The sequence below is a fragment of the Schistocerca americana genome, chromosome 5 (assembly GCF_021461395.2).
Source record: "Schistocerca americana isolate TAMUIC-IGC-003095 chromosome 5, iqSchAmer2.1, whole genome shotgun sequence".
NCBI lineage: Eukaryota > Metazoa > Arthropoda > Insecta > Orthoptera > Acrididae > Schistocerca > Schistocerca americana.
The window spans coordinates 759468463-759488089 of NC_060123.1; the positions used below are offsets into that span (position 1 = coordinate 759468463).

At 40.1% G+C, this 19627-nt stretch overlaps 1 protein-coding gene across 1 annotated transcript; it reads left to right on the forward strand.

Moving 5' to 3' along the window:
• Window positions 1-346: 346 nt before the first annotated feature.
• LOC124616664 (cyclic pyranopterin monophosphate synthase-like) lies at window positions 347-781 on the forward strand. The gene has a single exon (XM_047144993.1). The coding sequence runs from the start codon at window positions 347-349 to the stop codon at window positions 779-781; it is 435 nt and encodes a 144-aa protein (XP_047000949.1).
• The last annotated feature ends 18846 nt before the right edge of the window (window positions 782-19627 follow it).

Sequence of the window (19627 nt, forward strand, 5' to 3'; positions counted from 1 at the left end):
CCCTGAACTTGATGGCTGTAGTGATGTCGTGAAGGCACAAAGTTGGAAGTTGTTAAACCTTCAGAAACAAGATTTTCAAAAGTACTTCTTCTCAGATACCAATATTTCGCCCCTGTTTGTGTCGGATACACAGACGTCTCAGTTGTTGTCACGTAATTTGAGTGTAGTGACTGAATCTAGAAAACAGTTTCTTTTGCTTCCCTGTGCCCCAAGCATTATGTGCAATGCAGGACTCCTAACAAAACAAACACACAGAGCACAGCCCTCTGTCTTCTCTTGCCGTTTCTGCAGTTTGGGAGCACAGTCCGAAAGTCGGACTCATGTTGACCGGTCTGGCAGGGCGAAAATGGTCAACGTGGGTTCGAAGCTGGTGACAGAACGGACTGCTACAGCACGAGCAAAGGTTTTTGTCGGACCCGAACTGATGAAACTCGTACGAGAAAATGGCCTGAAGAAAGGTGACGTACTTAGCATTGCTAGCCTGGCGGGAATTGTGGGGTCCAAGCAGACGTCCAGCCTTATCCCTCTGTGTCATAACATATCTTTATCCTCTGTGGCTGTGGACATTGAACCGGACTCTGCTCTCAACTGTGTGATTATAACTGGCACGGCAAAGTGTAGAGGGCAGACGGGCATGGAGATGGAAGCTCTCGCTGCTGTATCGGTGTCTGCCTTAACAGTGTACGATATGTGCAAAGCTGTGAGTCATGACATTGTGATATCTGAAATAATGCTTCTGGCCAAAAGTGGGGGAACTAGAGGAGACTTCCACCGGACATGAGCATCTGTGTGGCAGTGAAATAAGTTAAGTATACCTGGGGTGATGTAGGCAAATTTCAAAGTCTGTCCATAGTTATCATAAATTATATACACATCGAATTGGCCTGAATATAAGTTGCACCTTTAATTTCGAAAAAGAGAGAAACTTAATTAAAAATAATTTGTCAAGTTGCCCATTTACAAAAGCTTTTCAAAATGTGATTTACCCTTAACCAGTTTTTTTGTAGTACACTATAGATAAATTACACACAAAAACAAAGCTTTCAGTTGCAGTTTTCATGTAAGACACTCTTAACTTCACTAACATTCATTGTTTTGTCACTGTCAGTATTTTTGTCACTCTCCTCCCAAAGTACAGTGCCGTCACTACAATCCCGGGCATTGCATGTGCAGCATTTCTTGAACCGTACCTTTAAAAAGCACATCTGTTAGATGAATAACTGTGAGTTTGAAATTTGCAACGTAACTGTACCGAATTCCAAAATTTTCTCTCAATGTTGTGCTTCATTGGTGAAGAATAAATTATATTCTTTAGTTAGAGAAAAACTGTGCCTGTTCCATTGTCTAAAATAGTGAAACTGTGAGAATGGGAATACAGAGGGGTCCAGAAAAATGTAGACTCTCTTTGATAGTCAATATTGATGGAACAAAATGGCATAGTGTCAAAATTCTTGCATGGGAGGAAGATCATTTTGTGTGTTCAAAGTGACACCTGTTAGCAGCCAAGCAACATCAATGTTGCTGAATTGTTGACTGAAGTACAGCTGTCAATGTTGCCAGTGTGGTAGCTGCACAGGATGTCTTGATGGTTTCTCATATCTCATTCAGTGTAGCTGGGTTCTGTTGGTAAACTTTGTTTGTCGAGGTCCCCCATTGGTAGAAGTCGAGAATTGTAAGGTCCCATGAACTTGGTGGGCACTTGACAGTTCCTCTTCGACTTATCTGTCGTCCAGGTATATTTTCATCTAAGTAGAATCTGATATCTCTGTGGTGGTGAGGCGGAGTACAGTCTTGTAGGTAAAAATCTTTTGTTTCCAAACACCACTTGGATGGCTAATAAAATCAATGTTTGCAGTATATGATACACCTCACCAGTTATGTACCTTCAAAGAAGAATGGGTCAGAGAAACAATACTATGACGGACCACACCACACATTAACACCAAGTGAAGTAACATGTTTGTCCATGTGAACATGAGGATTTTCAGCAGCCCAATACACGCAGCTATGACAGTTTACATTACCATTCAGGTTGAATTGTGCCTCATTAGGCCAGATAACCTTCCCTGCAAACCATTCATCTTCGTGAAGCATGCCTTCAGACCACTCGTAGTGCTCCATCCTTCGATTTGAGTTGTCCTCATTCATAGTGTGAAACAATCTTGGAATGTACACTTTCCACTTTGCAGTCTTCAGAATTTATCATGCACTTGATCAGCTTATCCCACTTCCCCATACACAATGCTTCATAGATTTTTGAGATGATCTAGAAAAATGTTGCAATACAGCAGTGCTGGAACCTGGAGGTTGATGTTGTTGTTCAGAGGACCTTTCCTTGTGCACATTTTAAACAGCATTGTCGGCTTAAAATTTATACCAAATACAATAAATTGTTGTTTCAGTACAGCCTTGCATTGCTCAAACAATAGTTGTACTTCATCCAGTGCTGCATTGTCATCTGCTGGAAACCCACACGACAAGATCTGTTGGGAAAACAGTGGTTTATGCTACCACTCAAAATTGCAGACATATAACACTTTGTTCCAAAGGTAATAACTATCAGAGAATGTCTACATTTTTCTGGATCCCTCTGTAGTCACTACCTAAATGGGATAGCAACAAAGAGAATGTTTGCATTGCTACCTCATACACAACAATTGATTTACAAACTGTAGTGATATTTTTGTTTCATTTCAAACTTAAGAAAAAGCACTACAGTTGAGGTTTCTATGATTCATAAAAGTCCCAGTTTTTACGGGAGATTTTTTGTAGAAATGGTGTATCTTATATTCAGGCCAATATGGTACCCGTTTCCATCCTGTTTTAAGTCTTAATTCAAAATATTTATCTTTCTTTTTCCAATACCTGATCAGTTCGAGAGAGATATTTAAAAAAAAAAAATAAGCACTAGCAAGTACGTTAATTTGCTATTGTTAAAACTTTTTCTCGTGCATGTTCTCTACAATTTTGATATGACACCACCTGCACTCTTATCTTGTTGCCAGTAAAAAGTGAGTAAGTAGGTCATTAAACTCTCTCTCTCTCTCTCTGTGCCCTCCCCCAGCTGTGTGGTAGTGTCCTCTGTGTTGCTCTATTGTTTCAATTTTTGATGGTCCCGTGCTGTGAAAAGTTGAGGTGAAGTGTTCATTCTTAAATAAATAGTGTGTATCAGCTCTTTTCTCCTAGGATCAGGTTGTCATTGCTGTGTTCATTGATGTAAAATGACACTTTTTTAACAGTTCCTAAAAGGTGCACCACTTCATTGACACTTTTGCTCAGGTGTAGAGCATATTGGCCAGACTAATTTACATGTTTCAGCTTTACACTGTATGGTATCCTCTTTTTTAAAGGCCTATTATCTTTCTTGTGTGTGACTAGTCCAGAGATTGAAAATGTTTTATTTTGTAAGTTACCAATCCAGAACAGGTTTCTGTCCATTTAATTCTTCAGGTTTTTCCAGAAGTTTGCTGAAATTCCTGAGTTGTCCTTTGCACAGTTGGACATCATTGTCTTCCTCGCATATTTTGCTGACATTAGTTGTTGCTTTTACAAAGTGCTACTTGAGACTGACCGTCAGATGGAGCAGGTCTGTAATTTGTTCCCTCTGCCTTCGTGCTTCATCTGCAATCTGCTCTGACAGACACCATCCTCGGGTATCCGTGTTGCGTGATATTCCGAGTGTCATCTACACTCACGGGCACGATTCTTGTGTGTTATGTTTTCAGTCCAAGCTGGTTGGTAGAATTCTGTTTGCGGGCTGTCCCCGTTTGGGGACAAGGATCGGCAGGGCATGAAACCCTAATCTTTCATCTTTCAGTTAACTCAAATGTCGAGTGTCACTTTTTTCATGTACTGCGGTTACAAATATAAGAAAATACAAAATGAAAATTTCTCAACATAGTCATGTTTCTTTTCAGTATGTTTCTCAGATCAGTACACTGCAATGTAAATATTCCATTAAAAGAATATATTTTTGATTGTTTCTTCAGTCAAAGATGCATTGCCTTTTTGACTTAACAATCAATGTCAAATCATTGTCCCTCAAACAATCATGCAGGGGTTTGACAACGTGAGACCATGGCTTTATGGAGGATCACCTAGAATTAGCTGCCGTCTTTTCTGACATGATTTTAAATCAATGGTATCATCACTGTTTCTTTTGCTTAGGGTTTTGAGTCTAGGAATGATGCAAACAATCAGCAGTTTATTTCTTTCTTACGTGATCTTGTTTTCTCCTCCGTAGCCCCCTTTCTTCTTTCATTTGGTAGCCTCGAGCAAATTGAATATTCCTGCTTTTGTTTGTATTTATTAATCTGTTTGTGCCTCTAATTCTTAAAAGACTTCATTATGACATTAATAATCTGAAGCAGCAAATTTGGGGAAAAAGAGCTGCATTCATTTATGCTGTTGTAATATGGAGGAATTGGTTGTAGTTGGAAAAAAATCTGCCTTTTACAGCTGCTGATTTTTGTCATTTATTTTACATAGCCCACCCATGATCTACAATCAGGTCTTCCTTTTTATGTTGTATTTTTTATAAGAATGTTGAAACATAGATGATTGTTATGCATCTTTGCAGCACCTAAACTTGAATATTGTACTTAAAAATGTTATTTGTTGTCTTTTTTAAATTAAATTGTTATGTTTAAGAAGTGAATTAAATAATTGTTACCTGTGACATAATTTTGTAGCAGCTAAACTTAGATGCTGGTCTTCAATATTTTAATTTTTATAGTTTGGGGTATGATTGTTGTAATTAGAAAATGAGTGTGTGCTTTGTGCACTATGTTGTTACAGTAATTTGGAGTTTATTTTGTATATCATCTGGTGTAAATTATAAGAATTTAAGCAAAAACTTCTGTCTCTCAACAGCTTTCTTAATAACACTATTCCAGTAACTGGATATGCATATTGAAATATCTGTGTTGTATATTAGATTCTATGACCTGTACCGAGGCAATATTTTGCGGTTGCAAATTTTCTTGACTATTATTAAGTGTGTGTGTGTGTGTGTGTGTGTGTGTGTGTGTGTGTATGTTGCTTATGCCCTACATACGAGTCCTCCAAGCTACTGATGATCTGATCAATGTACGACATGCCAAAATGCTACGGCTGCATGGGGAGATACAATTAAATCCCATCCCCCCCCCCCCCCCCTCTCTCTCTCTCTCTCTCTCTCTCACTCTCTCTCTCTCTCTCTCTCTCTCTCTCTCAAAGATCAGCAGGTTCAGGAATCTAACACAGAAAGAATTTAATCACGGTTTCTTTTTCATCTCTATCATACAATGTAGTCCAATTTTTTGCTAATACAGAAATAACATTTTGTGATTTATGTAGTGTACTCTTCAAAAGATCTAATGATGTCCTCATTCCTTTCTTATAAACAAAACAAGAAGAAACTGACAATAATTGTCATTAAAATAAAACACAGAACAGTGTCTCCATAGCATCAATGAGCACATCCTTTCAGCACCTTTGACCCAGGCAGTGAACACAGCAGCGGTCAGTCTATGACTTGCAGCAGGTGAATCCCAGTCAGCTGCATTGCTCATACACCCCACATAAATAATAATAAACAAAATCTAACAATACACATAACCAAGGCTTGATTTGTGACAGTATACCGCTGATGACAAAAAAAATTAGACCCAAAGATTTTGAGATGTGATACAATAGAACTTTTGCTCTAGTTGAAGCGGTAAGATACAAATGTTGTATTCACACTGTTAAAAAGCTCAGAAAAGTGTTATAACTTTTTCAGAAGTCTAAATCAAACTATGGAAACTCTCGGTAGGAACTTAGAAATATAGGAAATGATAGAGTGCTACTTACCATAAATACATGTTAAGAAGTCTATTTTTTTTCTTTTAACAAATCTAGCACTGCATATTACTGCCAAATTAGTCATTACCTATGATTGCCCCAGTGGCAGAAGTATGTATAATAATGTCAAAACGTTTGTGACACTACACACTAGGAGAAGCTCAAGTTTCAGATACACGTTGATTGTGTTCTTGATGATGCTATCTACATGTTCATCCACACTCTGCAAACCACTATGAAGAGTATGACAGAGGGTACATCTCACTGTACCAGATATTAAAGCCTGTTCATGTTTCCTTTCCTCCATCTTGTACTTCAACTTTTCTTCCTTAAACTTATCCTGTTTCTAACTACTCTGATTTGCTTTTGTGGTTAGTGTGAATTTAAACTCAGTTGCCATAAATATCTAATATCTTTTATTGAACAGTGAATGGATTATTTTATATTTCATTTAATGCTGTTCTGCTCTTTGTTACGGCACAAATGGTGTTCCCTACTTTTGTGCAATTTTCACACAACTTGAAAAAATGGTGAGATAAACAACTAGCTTCATTATTTATTTATGTTTTGAATGTACCACTAATGTTTTGAATGTAACCAAAAATGCTTGTTGTTGTAAAATATACTTTCAACTTGCCTCCTTCACTAGCTGAAAACCTTTTTAGTTTCTCATGTTACCCCTGATGTCTTCTTTTTGGTTGATTCATTTATGATAACATTTTACTGTCCTGAGTAGTACCTGTGTATAAATATAATTTTATTTTTATTTTTAGTGATGTGTGTTTTTATGTGCATATTCTTTCAGTCCTGTGTAATGTGAGTCTCTGTTTAATGGTATGGTTATGTTGTCTTCAGACTTAAAGAATTGATGTAGAAATTTATAGTTTTCAGCATGGGGTTCAACAGATCCTTATTGTGTTCCTAAATTGGAAAAGTCCTAAAAACAGAAACTAGAAAATAACTGTATAGAAATTTTGGACCACCATTGGTTAAATATTTTATTACCAACCCAAGAAATAAATTGGGAACAATGTGCAGCATCTTATTCAGTGTAAAAGAAAACTCAAATTTAGTTAAAAGTGGACCACTTGAGTATGCTAAAGGCATAGAATCGTGTGTTTCTAGTGTTCTTAAATCCATTCAAAACCCTCGAAAAGAACAAAAAAGTAAGAGAATATAATATTGAACTTACAGGCCTAAGTCTGGAAACAACATTATAATTGTGTGTATTTGGTTTTGTTTCTATGCTGTTGACATCCTGTACTGTTGATTTGAAATTATATGTGAGAGTTGATGTTTGGAAGCTAAATGCAGGAAAGAAGACCATGAAGTGAAATCCACCCTTCATGTTCTCAGTTGGCAGAGAATGTGGGCAAAGAACTGGAAATCTTTGAGGTACCAAATTGTCAAGGGCTGTGATATTGCCCTTTTAACGTCACTTAGAGTAAACATAGTTCTCTTAGTCCCAAGTGTAAGACAACATTTTTGGTACCTTACAATTTCAGTGGTTTCCATTTACAATTTCTGTTTACAGTGCTCATCATCAAATGTTTTGGTGTTGTTATTTGATTTCATATAAATAACATAGAGGTAGTTATTTTACATACTATTATGTTTCTGATAGCTTTTTATCACAAAGCATACTTTAGGCTCGTATTTTATTGTAAAATATTGAAACTGACAGACATAAAGACTTGCATTTTCTGCATGTCTTCTGTCACCAGTTTCGCCTCTAATATTGACTGCAAAGCAGAAGTGATCGGCATAGAAAATGATGGAGTGAGGGTGGTGAGGTGGAGAGGGGGGGGGGGGGGGGGGGGAGAAATGTAATATTGAAACTAAAATCAAGAAAGAGAGCAGTCAATTGAGGATACAATGAAACATTTGGGACCTCATTAACTGCAGGATCATTCTAGTAGAATAGAATTGTATAAAAGATTACTGCCAAAGAGAAGTGTTAGAACTTCAAGTTTAACACATATATTTACGAACAACACAACAACACATATAAGTCACTGAGTAAGTTGACCTGTGTACAAGTCGGCATTCGATTCAACACTGAGTCTCAGTCTAGCGGCCGCTGCTCGGCTGGCTGCTTAGGTGGCGCAGCTGCTGCATGGCTGGCAGACAGCGCCGCACGTAGAGGACGCGTGTAATTGCGCGGCAGCACTTTGAATAATCGGCGAGTCACAACATTTTTCCCCCCTTTGAAATTGTTGCACTGGTCTTGATGGAGGTGTCCTGGAGATGGCTAATGTAAAGTCTCGAGGAGGAGGCTTCCCATACGGACGGAAGTGTCCCCGATGATAACGGGTCGAGATGACAGGAGACGTGGGTGATGTGTCAGCATCCATCGAAGGAGGAGGCGAGTAGATGTACTCTGACAGAGGATGATCCTCCGGTTCCTGCATGGGCATGTCTCCTGCTGGCGTCCGTTCTGGTGCTGGCATCGCGATGACGGTGAGAGGGCTGCGTTGTGAGTATTGAGAGATGCCAAGATCCCGGGCATCAGGTAGAGCCAAAAGTGGTGTGGCAGCATTCGGAACAGGCGTTGCTGGCACCCGAGGCCGAAGCTGGTCCGAATGACGCACTGCAACACCCGTGTCCATCTGGATTTCATCCAGGCGTCTACCACGGTGTCGTAAGATGCGGCCCGGGCTCCTTTTTGGCCGCCTGCCATATCCGCGTACCCAGACGAGGCCGGCGGCGGTGAACCGGCCAAGGGAAGGCACCCGCGGCCATGAGGAGGGAGGCCGCAGAAGATGAAGTAGCGTGCGGGGCTGTCGCCATGTAAGAGCTCAGCCAGGCTGTGATCGCCCATGGGGGTGAAACGGTAAGACGCCAGGAACTGGAGAAGTGCATCATCATCAGCAGAAGAAGTCAGAAGTTTCCGCATCTGAGCCTTAAATGTGCGGACCAGCCGTTCAGCCTCACCGTTGGATTGTGGATGGAACGGCGGGGCCGTGACATGAGTAACGCCGTGACGAGCACAAAAATCTGCAAAGTCGGAAGAGGCAAATTGCGGACCATTATCAGTAACAAGAGTAGAGGGGAGGCCTTCCAAAGAAAAAATGCGGGTGAGAGCACTGGTGGTTGCCGCGGTGGTAGGTGACGTGCAACGGACAATGAAAGGAAAGTTAGAGTAGGCGTCAATTACAAGGAGCCAATAAGTACCTAAAAAAGGTCCCGCAAAGTCAGCATGAATGCACTCCCAGGGCTTCTCAGGCGAAGGCCACGGTGACAAAGATGACTTCGGGGCAGCGGCCTGTGACGCACAAGGGCCGCAGGCAGCCACCATGTGTGCAATTTCAGAGTCAGCGTCAGGCCAGTACACATGACGGTGCGCCAGAGATTTTGTGCGAGACACACCCCAGTGCCCCTGGTGAAGGAGGCGCAAGACCGCAACACGCATAGATGCAGGTACCACTACACGCGGTGAAGCATTGTCAGTGGAGAGGAGGATAATACCATCCCTAGCCGTAAGGCGGTAGCGCAAAGTGTAGTAGTTCCGCAACGGATCAGAAGTCTTAGCGGACGGGCGATCTGGCCAACCCTCCTGAATACAGCGTAAAACCCGGGAGAGGGTAGGGTCAGAACCCGTAGCAGCTGCCAGCCTGTCCGCAGTGATGGGGAACCCGTCCACAACCCGCTGCTCGGCAACATCCAGGTGGAAACACCAAAGTTCGTCCCTATTGAATGCCTGATCAGGACCCATGGGAAGGCGAGACAAAGCATGAGCATTCGCATGTTGAGCCATTGGCCAGAAATGAATCTCATAATTGAAACGGGACAAGTAAAGAGCCCAACGCTGGAGGCGGTGTGCAGCCTTGTCGGGCAGTGACGTTGATGGATGGAACAAGGAAACAAGTGGTTTGTGATCCGTAACAAGATGAAATTTTGAGCCATAGAGAAAAACACCAAACTTATGAAGAGCATAAATAATGGCCAAAGCTTCTTTCTCAATTTGGGAATACCTTTGTTGGGCATCCGTGAGCGTTTTGGAGGCACAAGCGATGGGTTGTTCTGAACCGTCAGAAAAATGGTGTGCAAGGACTGCACCGACCCCGTATTGAGAGGCATCTGTGGCAAGAACAAGATGTTGGCCAGGTCGATAAGTAGCCAGGCATAGTCTTTAATTTCTGGAAAGCCGCGTCACATGACGCGGACCAGTGAAAAGGCACGTTTTTATGCAACAGGGGATGCAACGGCTGAGCCACCGACGCCGCAGATGGTAAAAACTTGTGATAGTATGCTATTTTCCCCAAGAAGGCCTGCAGTTCCTTAACAGATGTAGGGCGAGGAAGGGCATCGATCACAGCGACAGTGTGTTGAAACAGTTGAATACCATCGCGAGAGAGTTGGAACCCAAAGTACGTTATAGATGCCTGAAAAAATTGTGATTTCTGAAGATTACATTTAAGACTGGCAGTCTGTAAGACATTAAAAAGTGTGCGGAGATTTTGAAGATGTTCGTCAGTGGTGGCGGCAGTGACAACAATGTCGTCCATGTAATTGATACACCCAGGGACAGGGAGCAATAATTGTTCCAAGAATCGCTGAAAGAGAGCAGGGGCACTAGCAACCCCGAATGGCAAGCGTTGGTATTGATAGAGGCCGAAAGGCGTGTTAAGGACCAGAAACTGTCAGGAAGCGGCATCGAGAGGAAGTTGATGATAAGCTTCTGACAGGTCAATTTTAGGAAAATACTGTCCTCCAGCGAGTTTAGTGAACAGTTCTTCAGGACGGGGCATAGGGTAAGTGTCAATGAGGCATTGAGCATTTACAGTGGCTTTGAAATCGCCACAGAGACAAATATCACCATTGGCCTTAGCAACTACAACAACAGGAGAGGACCACTCACTGGAAGTGACAGGAAGTAAGACCCCTGACGCAGTGAGACGATCCAACTCCCGTTTTACCCGATCTTGAAGGGCCACAGGAATGGGCAGAGCCCAAAAAAACTTAGGCCGAGCCGTGGGTTTGAGCATGATATGAGCTTCAAAGTCGTTCGCACAGCCTAAACCGGGAGAAAAAAAGGGACGAAAATGTAGTCGACAAGGAATCCAGTTGAGCATAAGGAATAGCGTCAGAGACAATATTGACAGAGTCAACTATGGAGAACCCAAAAACGCGAAAGGCATCGAAACCAAAAAGATTTTTTTTTAGATATATTTTCCTGCATGGAATGTTTCCCTCTTATTATGCGTTCAGTTAACTAAGTAGAAATCAGTAATATCTTATCTCAGTGAGGAACTTGAAACTTTCAGCACAGGTCAGGAGCATGTAGAGGTGCTCTTCCTCTACTTGAAAAGAACAGTTGACCACGCACTGAGTAGATAGGTTCCTAGTAGAACAGTTCATAATGGGATGGAACCTCCATGGTATACAGTCACTGTAAAGAAAACTTCTAAAGGAACAGAGATTATCGCATAATAGGTGTAAAACAAAGTGTAGGATTATAGATTGAGAGACGCTGGATGAAACATGTTTGGCTGTCAAGAGAGCAATGCATGAAGCCTTCAATGACTACTGTAGCAGAATATTGTCAAATGACATTTCACAAAATCCAAATAAATTCTGGTCGTATGTAAGGGCTGTTAGTGGCAAAAAAGTTAGTGTCCAGTCCCTAGCAAGTGAGACAGGAACTGAAATTGAGGGTAGCAAAGTAAAAGCTGAAATTCTGAACTCGATTTTCAAATGTTCCTTTGCAAATAAAAACCCAGGAGAACTGCCCCAATTCAATCCTCGTACACTGAAAAAATGAACGAAATAGGTATTAGTGTCAGTTGTGTTGAGAAACAGTTGAAATCATTAAACAAAGCTCCAGACCCCGATGGAATCACAGTCAGATTCTATATTGAATTTGTGGCTGAGTTATCCTCTCTTCTCACTGTAATCTATCCAAAAAACCTTACCTAGTTTTTGGAAAAAGTTACAGATCACACCCGTCTACAAGAAGGGTTGTAGGAGTGACAAAACTACCATCCAGTAGCCATGACATCAATTTGTTGTAGATTCTTAGAAAATATTTTGAGCTCAAACATAATGAGGTATCTTGAACGGAACTACCTTCTCGAATCAACCAGCATGGTTTTCAAAAATATAGATGATATGTAATCCAACTCTCACTTTTCTCACATAACTTGCTGAAAGCGTTGGATCAAGGCAACAGGTAGATTGTGTTTCTTGATTTCCTAACAGTTTTTGATTCTGTTCCACACCTACACTTACTGTGAAAAGTACGATCATATGGGGTATCAAGTGAAATACGTGACTGGATTGAGGACTTTTTGATAAGAAGGACACAGCATGTTACCTTGGATGGAGAGTCATCATCAGATGTAGAAGTAACTTCAGGTGTGCCCCAGGGAAGTGTGTTGGGGACCTTGCAGTTCTTGTCCATTAATGACCTTGCTGTAAATCAGGATTTTTGCAGATGATGCAGCTATCTGTAATGAAGTGCTATTTCAGAGAAGCTGCATAAATATTCAGTCAGATCTTGATGAGATTGCAACATGGTGCAGTGATTGGCAACTTGCTCTGAATGTTTAGAAATGTATAAACTTAGTATCCTGTGACTATAATATTGGTGAGTCACTGTCGGAATCTGCCAACTCGTACAAATACCTGTGTGTAACACTTTGTAGGAATATGAAATGGCATGATCACATAGGTTCAGTTGTGGGTAAAGCAGGTTGTAGACCTTGGTGTATTGGTATAATAATGGGGAAGTGCAATCAGTCTACTAAAGAGATGCTTACAAGTCATTCGTGTGAACCCCCCCCCCCCCCTCCCACCCCCCCTAGACTATTGCTAAAGTGTGTGGGACTTGTACCAGATGAGACTAGCAGGAGACATTGAATGTATACAAAGAAACGCAGCATGGTCACAGGTTTGCTTAATCCATGGGAGAGTGTCACAGAGATACTGAAGGAACTGAAATGCAGACTGTTGAAGACAGGTGTAAACTATCCCAAGAAAGTGTATTAGCAAAGTTTCAAGAACTGTCTTTAAATGATTACTCTAGGGATATACCACAACCCCCCCCCCCCCCCCCCCCCCCCGCCCCCACATATTGCTCTCACAGGGGTCGTGAAGATAAGATTAGAATGATTACTGCTCACACGGAGGCATTCAGACAAATTCAGACAATCATTCTTCCATGCTCCATACATGAATGAAACAGCAAGAAACCCTGATAACTGGTACAAAGGGACTTACCCTGTACCATGCACCTCCTGGTGGATTGCAGATTATAAATGTAGATGTGAACTGACAGTCTTTTACATGTGCATAAGGGAAACATCTAATCACCTTTATTTTACCAAGACAAAATTTATGATTTTCTAAAGTTTCAAACCTTGACAGGAAATAATGGATTAGGCTGTCCGTAAATTATAAACTAACATTATTGTGATGATGGAAAATCTCATATAAAGACGTGAAACAAATACTAACAAAGAGATAGAGGGGCTGGCCAGTACAGCCAATAGATACACAAAACATAACAGAAAATTTACATATCCTAGCTTTTGGAACTTTGTTCCTTCGTCAGGGAGGAGAGAGGGGAAAGAAGGGGAAGAAGAGAAAGTGGATTCAGTTACTCACAACCCAGGTTATGAAGCAACAGGGTAGAGGTAAACAGGGAGGGTAGCAAAGATGGAGGCATGGGTGTATACTCTACAGTATGTCAACATGTTGCCTTGACCTGTTTGATAACCAGGTCTGGCTCCAATTTAGTGCACACGGGACATCATCGAACAACTCCAGTGTCTCCCAAAAACAGCATTAACCATCCCTGTTTTGATGACAATGTGAAACAGGCATGGAACTTCATCCCACAAACTCATAACCAGCACAATGCATGCACGTTTGCATGCTTACATTCGGGCAGTTACACTGGATTTCAATGCATTAGTGTATCACATTTGCAATGGTGTATCTCGCACTTATATTATCCTGTGATCTTGCAATGTTAATCACTTAAATAAGTTACTTAGACATATATGTTCCTGAAATTTCATTACTCTACGTTAATTACTTTTTGGTGTTGCAATTTTTTTTTTTTTTTTTTTTTTTCAGTGTACATGATGACTACAATAATACATTATAATGTTTCTCCAGTGGTTTCAACATTAACTTTTTAACAGAAAAGATTTTGCTTACAGTTCATTTTTAAGTTAACATTTCTAAACTTTTTAACAATCCATATTAAAGCTAGCAATAGTAACTATATTAATAATTGCTACTGTAAACAGTTACACATATGGACATCAGTTTTGAATAATGGGTTTTGAGTGTAAATAATGTTTTATGTAAGTGTTTGTATTGATACTTAAAATTAAATGTCATGTAATGAATGTCCACTGTTTTGTTGGATCAAGTTATTTACGAACGCGATGTACTGTGTTCTTCCATTAGAGAATGAGACTGTATTGTTTATCGGTTTCATTACAAAATGCTAATAAGCTTTTAGTTAGAAAACCTTCTATAACTAGAATTATTAATATGAGAAAAATAGGAACAATGAAGGAACGGAAGATCAGTTGCAGAAACATGAGTAGCTCTGAGTTGCAAGAGTGGTTGCTTTTCCCACCCATGTAATTAACTGGCATTATCACCACTATTAACTTACCGTGGTTTCACATCTCATCTGTTCATTGTTCCCCATGTCCTGCCCTTGTGTTCACCCTTCCTATTAGACCATATATGCCTCTGTTACTGTAATCGATATGTAAACAATATTTATCACATGACCTTTTTTTGTTACAGGTTGTAATATTTGACATTGCAGCTTTTGAAAATGGAGCAGGATGTTGTGCCCTCTTTCCTATTGGAGTGTTTCTCTGTGATCAGAATTGGAGGCAGACAATTCACTTGAACTTCCATTGCTGTTGTTGATGTCTTTGAATCATGTTGTTTCTTTGTGATTAATAAAAAAATTATACAATCCAATGGTTTCTTCACATTGTCTTTAAAAATTCCAGACCTATTGTTCAAACACATATTTTGAAAGTTATGCATCTGAGCATTTTTGTGGAAAGTGCATTTCACACATACTTTCAAGATAAATTGAATAATGACCCCCATTTTGTGTGTTGGGGAAGATAATTTGATACAGCTAAATGCATATACAGGTACACACATTTGCTCGTGCCTGAGACAAAGTGAGAGTGATTCAAAGGAAGAATTCACTACTTTTTACCTAATTTCTGAATAACTCGTACTTTCGTCAGAAATGTCACAATGCAAAGTTGATTAGATAAAGGGACAAAAATGAGAGCAAAATATAATTTGAATATCAGAAAAAATAACCAATTAGTGTTTGTGTAATACTTTACGGCAAGCCTAAAATTAATTTTTAAGCATTGGGATATCTGGGATGGAATAACAATAATATGGAATAGGATAGCTTTCTGCTCCCCACCTAGAGGAGACACTGAGTGGCAGACTGGCACATTGAAGGAAGATTTTTAGATATTAGAAAGTATGGGACAGTCCTCATCTAGAAGGTGTGGTGGTGTGAGGCCGGGGTGGGAGCAGGTAAAGGCCTAGATATGTGAGACAGAGAGACTAGCAAAGGTTTAGGTAACGGGGTTTACAGGAGTGAAGAATATGTCGCAGCTAGAGTTTCTAGGCTTCGTTCCTGTGGCCCCACACCTCAATGCCCTCCCCTGCTCCCATTCCAACCTCACACACTATTACGTCCCCCTAGTACACTTCTCTCTGTCTGTCCACCTCCACACTCCCAACCAGCAGAGACTCCCTATGCTGAGGTGGGCTCTGTCCATTAGATTACACTCGTAAGATGAAAATAAACATTATGCAGCATGAAAGAATTATCTGTGTGGAATGGAAATATGTAGATGTGATGTACGTGCACAGACAAAAAAAAAAAAAAAAAAAAAAAAAAAAAAAAAAAAAAAAAAAAAAAAAAAAAAAATTACAATGTCAGAAAAATTGAATGATTTATTCAAGAGAAAGAGCTTCACAAATTGAGCAAGTTGGTCCACCTCTGACTCTTGAGCAACTTTGGCATTGATAGATTTGTTGGATGTCCTACTGAGGGACATCAAGCCAAATTCTATCCAAGTGGCACATTGTATTGTCTAAATCATGAGCTGGTTGGGTGGCCCTGCCCATAATGCCGCAGACATACTCAGTTGGGGAGAGATCCCGTGACCTAGCTGGCGAAGATAAGGTGTGGCAAGTATGAAGACAAATTGCGTGTGGGCAGGCATTATCTTGCTGAAATGTAAGCAAATGATGGCTTGTCATGACGAGAAACAAAATGGGGTTTATAATATCGTCAACAGATGTCTGTGTTGTAATGGTGACACAGATGACAACCAAAGAGGTCCTGTTATGAAAAGAAATGGCACAGTAGACCATCAGTCCTCGTTTGGCTGTATGGCAGCCAGCAGCCGGGTTGGTATCGCACTGCTATCTGGTGTGTCCCCAGGCACTTCCCTGGTCTGGAATTGCATTGACTGGAATATAATTGGCTTCAGTGATGAGTCCCACTATGAACTGAGCCTCAATGATCATCACAGATGCGTCTGAAGACGCCCCAGACGGTGGGATACCACCGTGAATGCCACATCCCATACGGTCCAACTACCAGGACTGATGATCTGGGGTGCGATTTCTTTTCGTAACAGATCACTTTTGGTCAACAGACAACTATGCTGTAAGGGTGACATGGATGTCACCCCTACAGCATAGTTGTCTGTTGACAATACTGTACATCCTATTTTGTTTCCCTTCTTGGCAAACCATACATTGCTTACATTTCAGCAAGATAATGCCTGTCTGCACACAGCTTGTCCTCATGCTTGCCAAACCCTAGCTTGGCCAGCAAAGTTGCTGGATCTCTCCCCAATTGAGAATGTAAGGAGCATTATGGGCAGGGCCATTAGACCACCTCGGGATTTTGACTATCTACAGTGACATTTGAATAGAATTTGGCATGATGTCCCTCTGTTGGACATCCAACAACTCTATCAGCCAGAGCCAAGCTTGTATAAGGGCCAGAGGTGGACCATCTCATCCAATTTGTGATGTTCTTTCTCTTGAATAAATCATCCAGTTTTTTCTGAAACTGTAATTATTTTTCTGTCTTCACATGTATGTCACATTTACTGATTTCAGCCCTATTTGGTATTTGGATAATTCCTTCAGTACCTAAGTGTTTTTTTGAGTATATAGTATCTGACAGTTTCTTTTTTTTCAGTATGCTTGTCTGCTGCCCATTGCCTGCTCTAACTGGTGAGTAGCAATCTGTCCTATTTCATATTGTTAGAATTATCTTTTGACACTCAATATTTATGATGCAAGCAAACTGTTATTGCCACTTGACATGATGGTGAATGGTACTCTGTTAGCCATTGGCACAAATGGATTGACATGATAAAACAAGGGTCCACAGCTATTACAAACTTTTTGAATGTGATAAATACAGCTTACTGCTGTCAATACTTCTGTTAATTACATTTTTGATCGTTTGTTATTTTCAAGCATACATGTCAGGTGCTACGACACCTTTGAATTACTGCAAATGGACAAAGATGACCAGACTCATTTCTCTTCAGTAGAAACAACTATCGACAAGAGAAGAAACTTAATGTCATTCAAATCTACTTTTTCATTGGTAGAGATTTTTCACTCATGGGATTAGCAGCAGAGATTAAAAAGAAGCAGCAGCAAACAGATCCAAGGCATCCATTGTTTGGAACTCATGTTCTTCCATCACAACTCCTTATAATAGTATCAGCTCTGGAGAACTAAGTCCCAATTCATTTTCTTGTAACAAAATAGATTGCCATTACCTTGCAGTTAAAAATGGGAAGCTTTACATGAATGTCCTACATGCAGTTTTTTTATACTTGTGCTCTTTGAGTTCCTGTCCTAGAATACATTAAAATATTAAAAAATGTGTAAATTAATCTTTGAAACAATCCAAACCTTTCAATGGAAACCAGGAAAGACTTAGAAACATTATCATTAAAAAAAAAAAAAATCAAGGAAAGATAATGTAAGGAACAATCAGGGAAAGTCTGCTGTACCCTTCCTGTTGTGTACTGTGTTATTGTTATTCTTAATTTTTTAAAATTTGATAATGGCCATTAAAGACCATGCAGAATAGCAATTGCACATTACTAGAAGCTGCCTTTGCATTCTTCCTCCAACAGCCCGTTGTATTTGCTCAGCGTAGAAGCCTTTAAAGTTGTAACTCTGGTCGGTCTGAGACGCCGCCTAGATTTAATCCAGCCTGTCAAAGATCCCTTTGTCATTCCCCTGAACTACGTCAGAAACTTAAAGGTTGTTACCAAGAGTATTAAAAATCTGTTTTGTCAACCTGACCTTCAAACTTTCGTCTTCCTGGCTCGACTGGTGCAGGCAGTATTTCTCGATTTCTGAACAGCTTTTGACTTAGTGCCAGATTGATGCTTATTATCAAAATTGCTACTGTGAGGGGTATCGAGTGAAATTTGTCACTGGAATTGAGGATATTTTGGTAGGAATGACTTACATGTTATCTTGGCTGGGGAGTCATCATCTGATGTAGAAGTAACCTCAGATGTGTCATAGAGAGGTATGTTGTGACCATTGCTGTTCATGTTCATGTACATTAATGACTTTGCAGACAATATTAATAGTAAAGCACTCTTTTCACAGATAGTGCATTTATCTAGAATAAAGCACAGTCTGAAAGAAATTGTACAAACATTCGTCAGATCTTGATAATTTCAAACTTTCTTTTAAATGTTCAGACATGTAAAATCGTGCATTTTGCAAAATGAAGAAAACGCAGTGTGGTATGACTACAGTATCAGGGTGTCTTGCTTGGATTAAGTCTATTCATACAATTACCTGGGTGGAGCACTTTGTAGGGATATGAAATGGAACAGTCATATAGGCCCACTCAGGGGTAAGGCAGGCGAAAGAGTGAGATTTTTTTTGGTAGAATACCATAGAAATGCAGTCATTCTACAAATCATTTGTATAATCCATCCTAGAATATTGCTCAAAAGTGTGGGACCTGTATCAAAATGGATTAATGGGTGATTTGAACGCATGCAGAGAAGGGCAGATCAAATGGTCACAGGTTTGTTTGACCCAAGGGAGAGTGTCACAGAGATGCTGAAATAACTGAATTGGCAGACGCCTCAAGATAAGATGTACACTATCCTAAGAAAGTATGCTTACCAAAAGACGACTCTAGAATATGTTACAACCTTGTAACTATTGCTCCCATAGGGACCGTGAGGACAATATTAGATTAATTACAGCATGCAGAGAAAGATTTAAATGGTCTTGAAACATGAACAAGCTTTAATATCTGGTACAGTGAGATGTACCCTCTGTCATACTCTTCATAGTGGTTTGCAGAGTGTGGATGAACATGTAGATAGCATCATCCAGAACGCAATCAACGTGTATCTGAAACTTGAGCTTGTCCTAGTGTGTAGTGTCACAAACGTTTTGACATTATTATACATACTTCTGCCACTGGGGCAATCATAGGTAATGACTAATTTGGCAGTAATATGCTGTGCTAGATTTGTTAAAAGAAAAAAAAAATAGACTTCTTAACATGTATTTATGGTAAGTAGCACTCTATCATTTCCTATATTTCTAAGTTCCTACCGAGAGTTTCCATAGTTTGATTTAGACTTCTGAAAAAGTTATAACACTTTTCTGAGCTTTTTAAAAGTGTGAATACAACATTTGTGTCTTACCGCTTCAACTAGAGCAAAAGTTCTATTGTACCACATCTCAAAATCTTTGGGTCTAATTTTTT